Source organism: Emys orbicularis, chromosome 10 (genome assembly GCF_028017835.1).
Source record: "Emys orbicularis isolate rEmyOrb1 chromosome 10, rEmyOrb1.hap1, whole genome shotgun sequence".
In the NCBI taxonomy this organism is placed as follows: Eukaryota; Metazoa; Chordata; order Testudines; family Emydidae; genus Emys; species Emys orbicularis.
In genome coordinates, this window is record NC_088692.1 from 55,533,160 (window position 1) to 55,546,676 (window position 13,517).

Consider the following 13,517-nt stretch of genomic DNA (forward strand, 5'->3'; position numbering starts at 1 on the left):
TTGAATACTTTATTGAATTTCTCTCATCTTAGTCTAAGATCCATCTCAAGACATTCAGAAGGGACTGATTTTGTACCAAAATACTTGCATGATACCTTTCTTTATACACATTGGGCCAGATAATAGTAGCTTTGCTCATAATTAGCAGTACCTTAATCTGCAAATAGTCCATTTTGAAATCAATAGGACAACGCATACAGTGTAAGCAATCAGGTATCGGGATCTGGCCCTTTGGCTCTGGGCCCAATTAGTGGCTGTGCTAACCTGGCCCACATGGCATTTTGGCTAAAATCCTGGTTCTGAATCCTGTCTCTGTGCACTCCTCCTAATGAGCCTTTTTCAAGTGTTCCTCTGTTTTTAATCCTTATTATCACACATTCTCATGATAATTGTCAGATGTCTGAGATTAACAGCCCTAGCATACAGGCTCTCCAAACTTAGTTTATCATTAGGTTGTCTTCCATATTGTGCCACCTTCTGTTCATCAGTGCCCTACTTATTTTCACTATGAATAGTTTTTCCTCTTCAACAAGACTGACAGATGCCTCCTCTTTCTTAATATTGGATGAGCCATAAAGTCCTATGTAAATAGAACTAGCTTTAAAAAAAACCTGATTACTTTTCGCATTAATTTTGAATGGACAATTAAAGGGGAGAAGGCCAAAACATGTTAGCCAAAGATGATGAGTGTACTGTTCAAGGCCTGCCCTGTCTTACCCAGGTCAAGTTCTATGTCACAAGAAGCTCTGCCAGCTTCTGGATGAGAAAGGCAACGCTTTACTAAATCAGTTACAAAAATTTATTGTGTAGGCCTCCACACACACTTTCACTAGATCTTACAGATATATATAGGCTAATGCAAATACACTATGTAGCTTCTGTTTTCGACAAATAAGGCTGCACTGCCATCTGAAGGGAGTACTACACACCAGCCTACGTAGATCTGAATTTCTCCACTCAGAGAATGCATAAATTTTCTTATGGGTATATGACATTTCTCAGTTAGACAAGGTCATTCTCTAACAAATCATCCAGAGTAGTTCTGTTACAAACCTAGTTACATATGGAGTTTCTGTATATGTTTTCTGTATTCTTTCTCTCTGAGGATAGTATATTGTAGCTTGTGCTTTTCTGGATAAATTGTTCACTTTAAACGTGAGTGAAACTCATTTATTTTGCTGACTAACATCACTTCAACTATATGTTACCTTCTAACTTGTAAAAGTACATATATACTACTTAAATTGAAAGTGCGCTGGTATTTGGTTTGTGTCTGGAAAAGATAACATGAACTTTTGAGACATCTGTTGGTGTCCAAATACTCAATACTAATGGTTGCTAGTAGATAAATCACTCGTTGGAGACTGACCTTGTCATTGGAAAAATATTATTTTAGAGGGAAGAAAAGTGTGTTCAACCAATGTGTTAAAGGTATTAATTTATGAAAATTTTGCTATCTTACATGTAACATATTTAAAACTCTCCTTAAATTCTTATACTAAGGGTATATTCTCCTCACTGCTTGAATATAATAATTCCTATGCTCAATATTACACTGTTATGTTGAATTATGCCATGGTATTAATTTTTTTTAATCCTTCTAGTTCTATATTGTGAAGGAAAATCGAGGCAATGAAGGCACATGCGTAGGAGTGTCTCGCTGGCCAGTACATGACTTTAACCATCGCACTACCTCAGATATGTGGCTGTATAGAGCCTACAGTGGTAACCTGTATCATAATGGGGAACAGACTTTGACTCTGTCCAGTTTTACCCAAGGAGACTTCATCACATGTGTATTAGATATGGAAGCTAGAACTATTTCCTTTGGTAAAAATGGAGAGGTATTTAACTGTTTTCTGTGTTTCTTTTTTCTTTAATATTTTTCTGTAGTAACTTTGTAAACATTTGGTAACTTACACATGATTCTAAAACCACGAAAAAATTTAGTTTTATTACTTGTAAAGATTTTAAAGAAGTAAAAATAATTATTTAAAATTGTCTAATTCTAAAACCCAGTTATTTTAAAAGTTTCTATTCCTCGTCTTATTTTTAACTAGGAGCCAAAATTGGCTTTTGAAGATGTGGATGCAGCAGAATTATACCCTTGTGTAATGTTTTATAGCAGTAACCCAGGAGAAAAGGTAACTGAAATTTATATCTGCATAACAGTTACTGGTCATATGGGATTATTTTTTGCTTCCTGTCCTACTATATGGAAATGTTGACTGCTTTTTAGCTGATTTATGGAGAGAACTCCACTGATTGTTCATTTGGGTCATTACTACACTACCAGAAAAATGTGGTAGACTTTAGTTAAATTCCTACATTTTGCAATCTATTGATAGACCTGTACTGTGTCCTATAAGACTCTGAATCTTGTACCCAGATGTCTGTCAGTAGAATTGGAACAAATTCCAGTATTAGGAATATTTTGGACTACCTACAGTTCTTTTCTTAGAAACCTTGAATTTACTTAGTTTTTGCATTTCACAGTTTTATTGGAGTTTGTTGTAAAGGGGCAGGTGAGTTTTCTCTTCAATACCAAGAAAACATGATAGTGAATTTCACAGGGGACAGACACAAAAAGACAAAAATGTTAGAGCTTTCAATTCAGCAGGAAAGACTATAGAATTAGAATAAGCGTTACAAACATAAGTTGAGAGCATAACTTTGATTTTTTTGTTTTTGTTTTAACACTAAGGTGAAAATTTGTGATATGCAGATGCGTGGCACCCCAAGAGACTTGCTACCTGGTGACCCTATCTGTAGTCCTGTTGCTGCAGTGCTGGCAGAGGCCACTATCCAACTTATCCGCATCCTTCATCGTGCAGACCGTTGGACGCACTGCATCAATAAAAAAATGATGGAACGGCTGCACAAAATCAAAATGTGCCTTAAAGAAGCAGGTCAAAAACTGAAGAAAAGTCGCTCGGTCCAAAGCCGAGATGAGAATGACATGAGAGAGGAGAAAGAGAATAAAGAAGAGGAGAAAAATAAACATAGTAGGCATGGTCTTGCTGACCTCTCGGAACTTCAGCTTAAGACTCTCTGTGTAGAGGTGTGGCCTGTGCTTGCAGTAATTGGTGGAGTTGATGCTGGTCTTAGAGTTGGAGGCCGATGTGTACACAGGCAAACTGGACGTCATGCCACTTTACTTGGAGTAGTCAAAGAGGGCAGTACGTCTGCTAAGGTCCAGTGGGATGAAGCAGAGATTACTATCAGGTATATTGCGTTCAGTTATTTTTAGTGCTTAGAAAACTTCGTAAGTAACATACATTTTACATCTGAAACACGAATATTCAGTCACTAGTAACTTTTAAGCTTAAAGTAGATGCTTGGGCATTCAGCTTGTTAAAGCAACTTTCAAGAATTCTGATTTGAAAAACAACTCGGTTGAACTTTGAATTTAGAGAAATAAAATATTTGTCTTGTATAGCCAGTATATAATTGTCATTTGGAAAGCTGGAATTCATCAACATGATTTGATAGTTTTTAAACTGAGTTTTGACTCTAAATTTCCTAATTTGAGGACATCCGCATGCTTGTGAGCTACATTTGATGTAAGTGTTGCTTATATTTGAAGTTTATATATAGGCTTATTAATATGTTATCTTTCTGAATTTTTATTACAACTTCTTGGATACAAAGTTTTATTGACTAGCTTGCATTTTTGCATTTTTCATGGAGTCTTCTAGCCCCTCCTACATTTATCTTTATGTGAATCTGCAGAAAATTAGATTTCCCTGTATTCATAGTTTTTTGGAGATAGCTTGATTCCCAGTCTTCTAAAGAAATTCATCACCACTGATTTCTTTTGACTCTGGGCATAATTAAATTTAAAAGTTTAATTCTTCTTTGAGATGAATGGTGGCTGTTCACATCTCTTAGAACTGTCGTATTAGCCTGTCTCCAGATTAATGCCATGTGTATACACAAAAGTTGTGCCAGTTTAACTAAATCAATTCCACTTAATTCAATTACCAAATTAAATCAGATGTAAGCAGATTTGAGTGAGTCTACAGAAGGGGATTGCACCAATTTTAAAATCTATTTAAGCAGGTGTGATACTCGTTTATATATAGACAAGGTCTCCATAACACAACACTGTAATGGTTATTTTTTAGAATGTTTTCATCTGTAGAAGGGTTAGAAACTGAAGCCTGCTTTTTTAATTTTTTTTTTTTAAGAAAGTCTAAATGCTGAAGAAAATATTGAGGATATCAAAAACTGTAGGGAAGATTCTGAATTTGTAAATCTGCTGGATGTGTGGAAAATATATGCCTGCAGGTTTTTTCTATTTGTCGTGTTTATGATGGAGGCAGTGACTCATATGGCAATATTTAATATAAGGGTCTGTCACCAGGGGTAGGAGCTCTTACATACATGGTATGCCTCCGTTGAATGGTCATTGTTAGGATGCAGGAATGGATGTCGATGACCTATTTAAAAAAGAAACTGATAGGCTCATATTCAGTGATGGAATTGCTCCCTGCATTGCTAGTGATGCTTTTGCTTCTGATTATCATTTTTGTGCATCTTGGCAATAAAAAGACAAGCAGTAGAGTGAAACTGATAATGCAGCCGAAACTTGTCATTACCTAAGCAATGGATTATATGAAGTTTTTGGAAATTAACATTCATTGTTGAAAACGTGTGCATGTCTCACTGCCTTTGCGTTGAGTATCATATCTCCCCATTTTCTGATCATAACCTCGTTTCTTTCCCTTGTTTACATTTAATTTTTAGACTGTCAGTTCATTTAAATTATTTTATTAAATATATTTTACGTCTTATTTTGCCTACATTATTTCCTGTACTTTCCTCTTGTCTATCCCTCACTTGCTTCTTCCTGTGTCATTCTGATCTTTATTAAAGCTTCCCAACTTTTTGGTCGCCTAGTGATACTCCATTGTATAATCTGGAGCCCTGTGAACCACTGCCTTTTGATGTTGCAAGATTCCGTGGACTGACAGCTACTGTGTTGCTGGACCTTACCTATCTGACTGGTATTCATGAAGACATGGGGAAACAAAGTGCCAAGAGACATGAGAAAAAACACAGACATGAGACTGAAGATAAAGGGGACATTGAACAGAAAACGGAGGGGGACACTGGATCAGATATGCGATCACTACTAAGTGCTGATGATATCAGAGGACCTATCACCACGTGTTCCAAGTCAGAAAATGAAATAGCTTCCTTCTCTTTAGAACCAACACCACTAGGTATGGAGTCCCAGCATCAACCCATAGAAGGAAAAAGAAAGAATCATGAACACATACCAAGAAATCACGATGTAGTACAGTCAGAAATCAGAGCAGTACAGTTATCCTATCTTTACCTTGGTGCTATGAAATCGCTGAGTGCTCTTCTTAGTTGTAGTAAATATGCTGAGTTACTACTGATACCAAAAGTCCTTGCAGAAAATGGTCACAATTCTGATTGTGCTAGTTCTCCAGTTGTTCATGAAGACGTTGAAATGCGTGCTGCATTGCAGTTCCTGATGCGACACATGGTGAAAAGGGCAGTCATGCGTTCACCAATAAAGAGAGCTCTAGGACTAGCAGATTTGGAACGAGCACAAGCCATGATCTACAAGTTAGTGGTTCATGGGCTGTTGGAGGACCAGTTTGGTGGCAAAATTAAACAAGGTACCTTTTTAAAGTTATGATAATATATAGATTTGTTAAGTTAATTAGAGTTAATTTAAAATTACCTAGAATATGGACATAGATAACATATAGGCTTATATTTCTGCAGCGATTAACACTTGTGATAATCTCAACTGACAAAATTAAGGAAGGTAGCAAATCCTACCAATTCTGTAGAATTTATGGACATTGGTGATTTGCGCCCCCCCTCCCCTTCATTTGCTTAGCTTATTAAAATAAGAGATTGATATTTAGGGCACACTTTCAGAGCTGTATGCAGGAGGAATGCACATCACTGTAGTCAGAAAAAAATAGATTTATATTTTATGTTTATACCCAACTTTGAAAGATAGATTCTCCCTTTCTGTATTATATTGTGACACAGGTCTACCTGATTTTAGCATGGCTGACCATGGTTGTGGTCAGTGTAGATGAAGAATAAATGTGTTGAACATAGTCCACCAATCATGTTTAAACCCTCAATGAGCAGCGTTTTTTTGGAATTAGCTGATGTGATGCTGACTTTGAAGAGACAAGGAGTTAATACAAATAGTGTTGCTCTTAGTCTTAGAATCTCTGTCTGCATGTAGAATGACATTGTCGGAACTTCAGGGAAGCTACTTGTCACACTGTCCCAGTCACAGCGAATTAAATAGCAGATTTTGAACCTCTTTATTTTTGTTTTATTTTAAAAAGAACAAATACATTAAAAAGAACCAACTGACTCAGATGTAGAAACTTCTTAAATATTCTAGATTATTTTGCTGTGGGAAGCTATACGGTTTATTTTACATAGTCATTTTTGTAAATAACTATGTTTCCACACCAGAGATTACATGTCTTAATCTCTTAAACCTGATCTCTCAGACAAAAGGGAAAGTTAAAATCTAACTGCTGTTGTTTAGCATCTATAATAAGATCTAATGAAGAAAGGAGCTTTTGTTCTCTCTAACCATCTTAAAAAAAATTGTTTATCAACTGCTTTTCATCATTATGAGAATAACATGAGTTGACCAACATATTTTCCTTAAAAAGAACAGGAGTACTTGTGGCACCTTAGAGACTAACAAATTTATTAGAGCATAAGCTTTCGTGGGCTACAGCCCACTTCTTCGGATGCATATAGAGTGGAACATATATTGAGGAGATATATATATACACACATACAGAGAGCATGAACAGGTGGGAGTTGTCTTACCAACTCTGAGAGGCCAATTAAGTAAGAGAAAAAAACTTTTGAAGTGATAATCAAGATAGCTCAGTACAGACAGTTTGATAAGAAGTGTGAGAATACTTACAAGGGGAGATAGATTCAATGTTTGTAATGGCTCATTCCCAGTCCTTATTCAATCCTGAGTTGATTGTATCTAGTTTGCATATCAATTCCAGCTCAGCAGTCTCTCGTTGGAGTCTGTTTTTGAAGTTTTTCTGTTGTAAGATAGCCACCCGCAGGTCTGTCATTGAATGGCCAGACAGGTTAAAGTGTTCTCCCACTGGTTTTTGAGTATTATGATTCCTGATGTCAGATTTGTGTCCATTAATTCTTTTGCGTAGAGACTGTCCGGTTTGGCCAATGTACATGGCAGAGGGGCATTGCTGGCACATTTTCCTTAGTCAGCAAGATATTGGGCAGAAATATTTTTGTAAACTGTCTGTGCATGTGGATGTGTGTATATTTATAAACACCACTACACAAAACTAAAGGCTAGGGAGAGCCACTCATTCATTCTGTAGCATTATCTAAATGTTCCTATAACATCCTTTTTGCATTGCAGAAGTAGACCAGCAAGCAGAAGAAAGTGAACAAGCTCAACAGGCCCAAACACCAGTTACTACCAGTCCTTCTGCTTCTAGTACTACATCTTTTATGAGCAGCTCTCTGGAGGATACTACTACTGCTACTACCCCAGTAACAGATACTGAAACAGTGCCAGCTTCAGAATCACCTGGAGTTATGCCTCTTAGTCTTCTTAGGTAGAGTGCTTGACAATAATAATAGTAATAATAATAATAAAGTACATTTGACTGTTTTTTCTGTACTAGCTCAAGTGGATCATTTTGATATACTACTTCTTAGTGTCTTTGTCCTGGTGGGTGTCTTTTTCAAATTTCTGATACTTTTATTCTGCATTATGCATTGTTTCTACAGAGATAGGCTATATGTCTCTCACCATATCTCAGAAGCCACTGGACTTTTAGTAGCAGTAAAGCTGCTAAGGGGCACTTGTACACTTAGGATCTTAATGTTCCAGAACTGGAAGCTATTAAAAATACCTTCCCTATATCCTTCCTCATACCCTTCCTCATGTCCTGGTTTTTGTTTGTTGGGTTGTTTTTTAAAAGGCTGCCAACACTTAACATTTTAATTAATTATTGTTGATTCTGGAGCTAGATCAGGCTTTGGTTCAAGAGAGTTGTCCTTCAGACCCTGTGTATTGAAACTCTCCTCGGTTGTCATAGTGTGATACTACTAGTTAATCTCCTACAGTGTAGATCTGCTATTCATGATGAAGAAGGAAAGCTTCTTTTCATTAAATGGAATTCAGTTTTGAGTTATTGCTTCTGCAGATCCATACCGATCTTCCCTCTTCTTAGGACTCTTTAGGGGATGTTTTGAGGCAGATAGGAGCTGAGGACTAGTACAGTGGGAGGCCTCGCATTCTGAAACATTCATATCCTAAAGGACAAATCCTCTGGCCAGCATAGCTGGACTGGACACTGAGCAGATGTTCTGGAAAGTTGGAAGGAAGAGTACTTCTGATGGTGGATATCCTAGTCCAGCCCATACCCTGCTTCTACCCACTCCTGTGTGCTGTTGTGCAGAGGCACACTGCAGAACTGAGCTGCCCTGCAACAGCATAGGGATTGTGTTGTCCCTGCAGGGCCCTTCATACCAGAATAATGCCCCCTAACCTTATATGAAACTGCACTGGGTTCTGCTGTCAAGGTAGCATGGGCATTTACCTTTAAGTGCCCACCCTCTCTCATCAGTACTAGCTGATGGTAGGCCTGGTGCAAGACTTCCACAGTGTGGCGATGTAGTGTAGTCTAAATACATTTTTCCTTTTTTGAAAGGCAAATGTTCTCAAGTTACCCAACCACTACAGTACTTCCAACACGACGTGCACAAACTCCTCCAATATCCTCCTTACCAACATCTCCTTCTGATGAAGTGGGAAGGAGGCAAAGTCTGACATCTCCTGATTCCCAGTCCGCAAGACCTGCCAATCGTACAGGTATACTTGTAAGCAACAAATAACTTAGTAGGAAACATAGGAGTTTCGTAAATTTAAGTATGTTAAGAGTAGGCTTATAAGGCATCATTAACTAATTTGAAGTCTACATTTTGATAAAATTAAGTATGCATGTCATAACTAAAATCTTATGGTAGAGAGCTTAGTACTAAAAGCCAGCAACTGACTGCTAGAAAAAAAAAGTTAAAATTGGTGCTTATAAGTAGCTGAATGGATTGCATACTGATAGCCATGTACAAGAATGAACAGGTGGTATTACTAACTATGATAAATAACTCTAGAATATTATTTTAGTTTCTTTTTGGTCTTTGCTCACAGAGTTGCTTAACAGAACAAACTTCAAGAGTGATCCATCACAAGTTAGAATATATCACTTATAACACTAGAATGTATTGATTTGTTTTCTGATATCCATCATTACTATATATTTCTGAAATATAGTCTCTCCAGTTAATCCTGCCTGTGAGTTACAGGGGCAAGCTTCTATTTTGAGTAATATATAAAAAGTTGAAACTGAACAGAGTAATTAAATAGCACCATTTTTTCTGACTATTTTCCCCTTATCTGAGGAATGATGATATCCAGTTGGAAGCACCATTATTAGAATTTGTACATTGCATCAGTAAATCCCTACTCCTGCTGATGTCAGAGTTAACATTGACATCACTCAGTAAAATGTTCACCTTATAATAATATTATAATAATAATATTATAATAAGAAAAAGTCAGCTCAATATGTTTGAGTGACTAACATGAAAACTAAATCAACTTCTCTCCTCGAGATTTGATGTTCAGTGTTGAGGGGGAGAGACTTTTTTCATATTCCAGTATGATGCAGGATAAAGGTATACAACTTACGTTTTCCTCCTTCATAACATCTTTATTAATCCATAGTTCTGGTTGTCTCCTTTCTGCAGTGCTCTTTTTGGCAACTCAGATTGTTGCTTAGCAACTTGTCTGCTCAGCCACTAGACTGCCTCATTTTTTTTTTTCTCTCCAGATGCTTTGCCTCCAGCATCAGGATTAGGTGGCAGCAAGTTCTCTTGCTACTTTAGTGCTTTCACACATTAATCCTCACCTTCATGGCAAGTAATGAGTAAATCTTTTTTTCTTTTCTTCTAAGCTCTGGAGCAGCAGTTCTTGGAGAGATGTTGGCCTTTTCAAGGATATAATAATCATTCTCAGTTGGTGATTATTTTTCCTTTGAAAGACTCTGTTGCAGGAAGATAGAACACACCCTTGAAAGAGACTTTGAAGTATCCTCAGCAGCTATGCAAGTGTGTCTAGCTGCTACTTAAGGCAAAATATCTTGTTGTGATCTCCTGAAGGTTGTTGATCCTCTGAACCAAGTCCAGCCAAGCTGAACTTAGTCCACCCAATCTAAGAGTAGCTTGGTAGGGTTTCAGCTGGATGTAAATAAATAAATTAATTCAAAATGTTGAAATTGCATTGACCTTAATTGATCAAGTAAATGTTTACATAGTCTTGGAAACCGTCATCTGGCCAATTAAAGGAAGAGGAACTCTCTCTGGTTTTATTATGGAAAGGAGATGATCCAGAACTGCAAATTAGTGAAGATGTTAGAAGGAAAGTTCTCAGGGAACAAATTTTCTTTAATTCTTAATCCTCAACTAATAACGGAATAAATGATTAAAGAAGCCTAATAAAATGCAAAAGACCAAAGAAAGGCAAAAGCATATTGATAACTTATGCAACCATCAGTTAACTTTTTTCTTTCTTTCTCTTAGCTTTGTCAGATCCAAGTAGTCGGCTTTCAACTTCTCCTCCTCCACCTGCCATTGCTGTTCCATTGTTAGAAATGGGATTCTCTCTCAGGCAAATTGCAAAAGCTATGGAAGCCACAGGTGATCTGTTTGTTGAATAATACCTATTACACTTGAAAACACAGTTGAATATGAAACAGGTTTTTTTAATGGAACATTGTATGCTATAAGCTTTGAACTCTCAAATGCCATGACCAATTATGGAAAGAGTAAATGGATTTTTTCATCAACAGTGATATAAAATTATAAGGTAAGATTTTCTTGCTTTTCAGGCGCAAGAGGAGAAGCGGATGCTCAGAATATCACAGTGCTGGCCATGTGGATGATAGAGCATCCTGGGAATGAAGAAGATGAAGAGCCCCAGTCAGAAGGAACTGCAGATTCACATCATGGGACAATAGTTTCTGGAAGCAGTGGAAAATCTAGTGAACAATGTTATTTACAATCACCAGGAGATATCCCTTCAGCTGATGCCACTGAAATGGAGGAAGGTTTCAGTGAAAGGTAAAATGTAGTTCTTTTCTGATTGTATGAACCCTGCTGCTGCTATTTCAGCAATTTGGTAGTTGCCAGAAGAAGACTCCAAAATACCACTTTGAATTAATTTTGTATAGTGGTATATGCGTAGAAGTGGAGTTGTCAGTAAATTAGTTTTTGTTTGTTTATTTACAGTATTGTGTTTATTAAGAAAAAAGTAAACTGGATATATCCCCCTCCAAGATAATTAAACCATATGATATTAATGGTCTGACTACAATGAAAAGAGAAATTTCATTGGATATTTAGTTTATTCATTTTTTAAAATGTAGTGCTCATACATGTTTTCTCACTAAGCTTTATAATGCGACTGCATTCCTTAATTTCACTTCCTTTTTAAGCTGTGGCCCACTCCTGAGGGGAGGGATAATGTTAATACCTGTCAGTCAAAAGCACTTTCAGTTGTGCTGGTTATGCTAAATTAGGTGGTGACTTTACGATGAAGAGATACATTAATCAGGAACTAAACTAAAGCCAACAATCTTAATCACACTCTTGACCTCAGGCAGATTTAAACTCTGCTTTCTAGAAAGGAAAGAATAGTGTGTTATTTTATATTGATATTTATCTCATAAGAACGATTCTGCCCTTTAAAGAGTAGATATTGCAAATTGTGAGGGGAAAAACATTTTATATAGAAACAATTGTGCCTGTGTCATAAATCTTAGGCCTATTTATAAGTCCATTCAGATTTTTATTAGTAGGAAGTATTATTTGTGTGAAAAACGTGTCATTTTGTCTTCCGAGTTTATCTTGTTTGGTTGCTTAATCCTGATTAGATATTTGGCCCTGGGTGTCACAGTTACTGGCTCTAGAGATAATTATAATGTCACAGAGACTTAACTTCAGGTGAAGAATAAATATTATGGGTCACACATTTAAAGATTACTTTTCCATACACATATCCTTACGTTTGTCAAAAAGGGAGAGTGATTGAGGAGATAAACAGATGTTTATATTTCTGTTTCCCAGTTTATGCTAGTAGTGTGCAGAATGTAAAATGAATACTTTTCTGAGGCTCCTGCAATATCTAGGCCCCACAGAGTAAGTCAAGTATGATACATCAGCCTTCTTGTGTTCTTTTGCTGATGTAACACATGCATGCAACTCCTTCTCACTATTAATGGGGGTTATAGTATAAATATGAATAGACACAAGATGATAAATTTCTGAAGTTCCTTTTTTTGGAGGGAGAAAATTGAATTTACTACCATCAGTGTTTTCACTTCTTTTTTTTTTTTGTAAGATCCATGCAAAATGTTTTTTGGCTTACCTGTTGAATATTCAAACTATTCTCCCAGTCCTGATAATATGGATCATGCAGAGAATGCAGCTTCTGGAAGTGGACCCCCCTCAAGAGGTCGGTCAGCAGTAACAAGGAGACACAAATTTGACTTAGCTGCCCGGACATTGCTAGCACGTGCTGGTAAGTGCACTAAAATGGTTCGAACATCTTTGTTCATTTGATAAATTTGGGAGAAGAAGGTATTTAGCATCTAATATGGAACTTTAAAAAAATAAATCCTGCTTGTACATATTTCAGTATATATTTAGCTTAATTTCTTTTATACAGTAATGAATAAAAATATATTAATTTTACTAGTAGTATTTTTAAAAAGCTTTTGAATGGGCTATCTTTTTTAATGACATGCAAAGTAAAGAATGTTTTCTCTTTGATTTGAGCGGGATTATACCGCTCCGTACAGGCTCACAGAAATCAGAGTCGGAGAGAGGGAATATCTTTGCAGCAAGATCCAGGAGCCTTATATGACTTCAACTTGGATGAAGAGTTAGAAATTGACCTTGATGATGAAGCAATGGAAGCAATGTTTGGACAGGATCTGGCCAGTGATAATGATATTCTGGGAATGTGGATCCCAGAGGTATTGGATTGGCCTACCTGGGTGTGTGTGACTGCAGCTGGGGCTGCTTTTACTTACCTACTGCTTTTTGCAAAATCATATTTCACAATTAAAATAACACATTGCATTAATAGCTTTCTGCTTGGACACAATGAGTTTCTAAACCATAATAGTGCTTAAAGCTACTTTGATGTCTGTAGCATCACTTTAATGAGAAGAGAGCTGTACATAACTAATTTATTCCGTTGATTCTTGCTGTGTTCATCTGCACATACTTCATTAGTTTCTTCCCTAAGAAAAGGAATAAGTGGTACATTAGCTAATTTATTTTGATCATGACATCCAATTTTAGAAAACAAACGCCTGTACTAGATTGCTAAATTTATGTGGGATAAAGCAGTAGAAGGATAAAACAATTGCTAACCA

General features: G+C 36.7%; 1 protein-coding gene across 1 annotated transcript in view; it reads left to right on the forward strand.

Moving 5' to 3' along the window:
- HERC1 (HECT and RLD domain containing E3 ubiquitin protein ligase family member 1) overlaps window positions 1-13,517 on the forward strand; it is a 210,280-nt gene that overhangs the window by 134,457 nt on the left and 62,306 nt on the right. Inside the window, exons 35-44 of the mRNA XM_065411752.1 lie at window positions 1,605-1,844; window positions 2,061-2,144; window positions 2,705-3,225; window positions 4,879-5,654; window positions 7,430-7,628; window positions 8,730-8,890; window positions 10,657-10,773; window positions 10,965-11,196; window positions 12,531-12,655; window positions 12,913-13,133. Coding sequence (XP_065267824.1) covers window positions 1,605-1,844; window positions 2,061-2,144; window positions 2,705-3,225; window positions 4,879-5,654; window positions 7,430-7,628; window positions 8,730-8,890; window positions 10,657-10,773; window positions 10,965-11,196; window positions 12,531-12,655; window positions 12,913-13,133 — 2,676 coding nt within the window. The remainder of the gene's footprint in view (window positions 1-1,604; window positions 1,845-2,060; window positions 2,145-2,704; window positions 3,226-4,878; window positions 5,655-7,429; window positions 7,629-8,729; window positions 8,891-10,656; window positions 10,774-10,964; window positions 11,197-12,530; window positions 12,656-12,912; window positions 13,134-13,517) is intronic.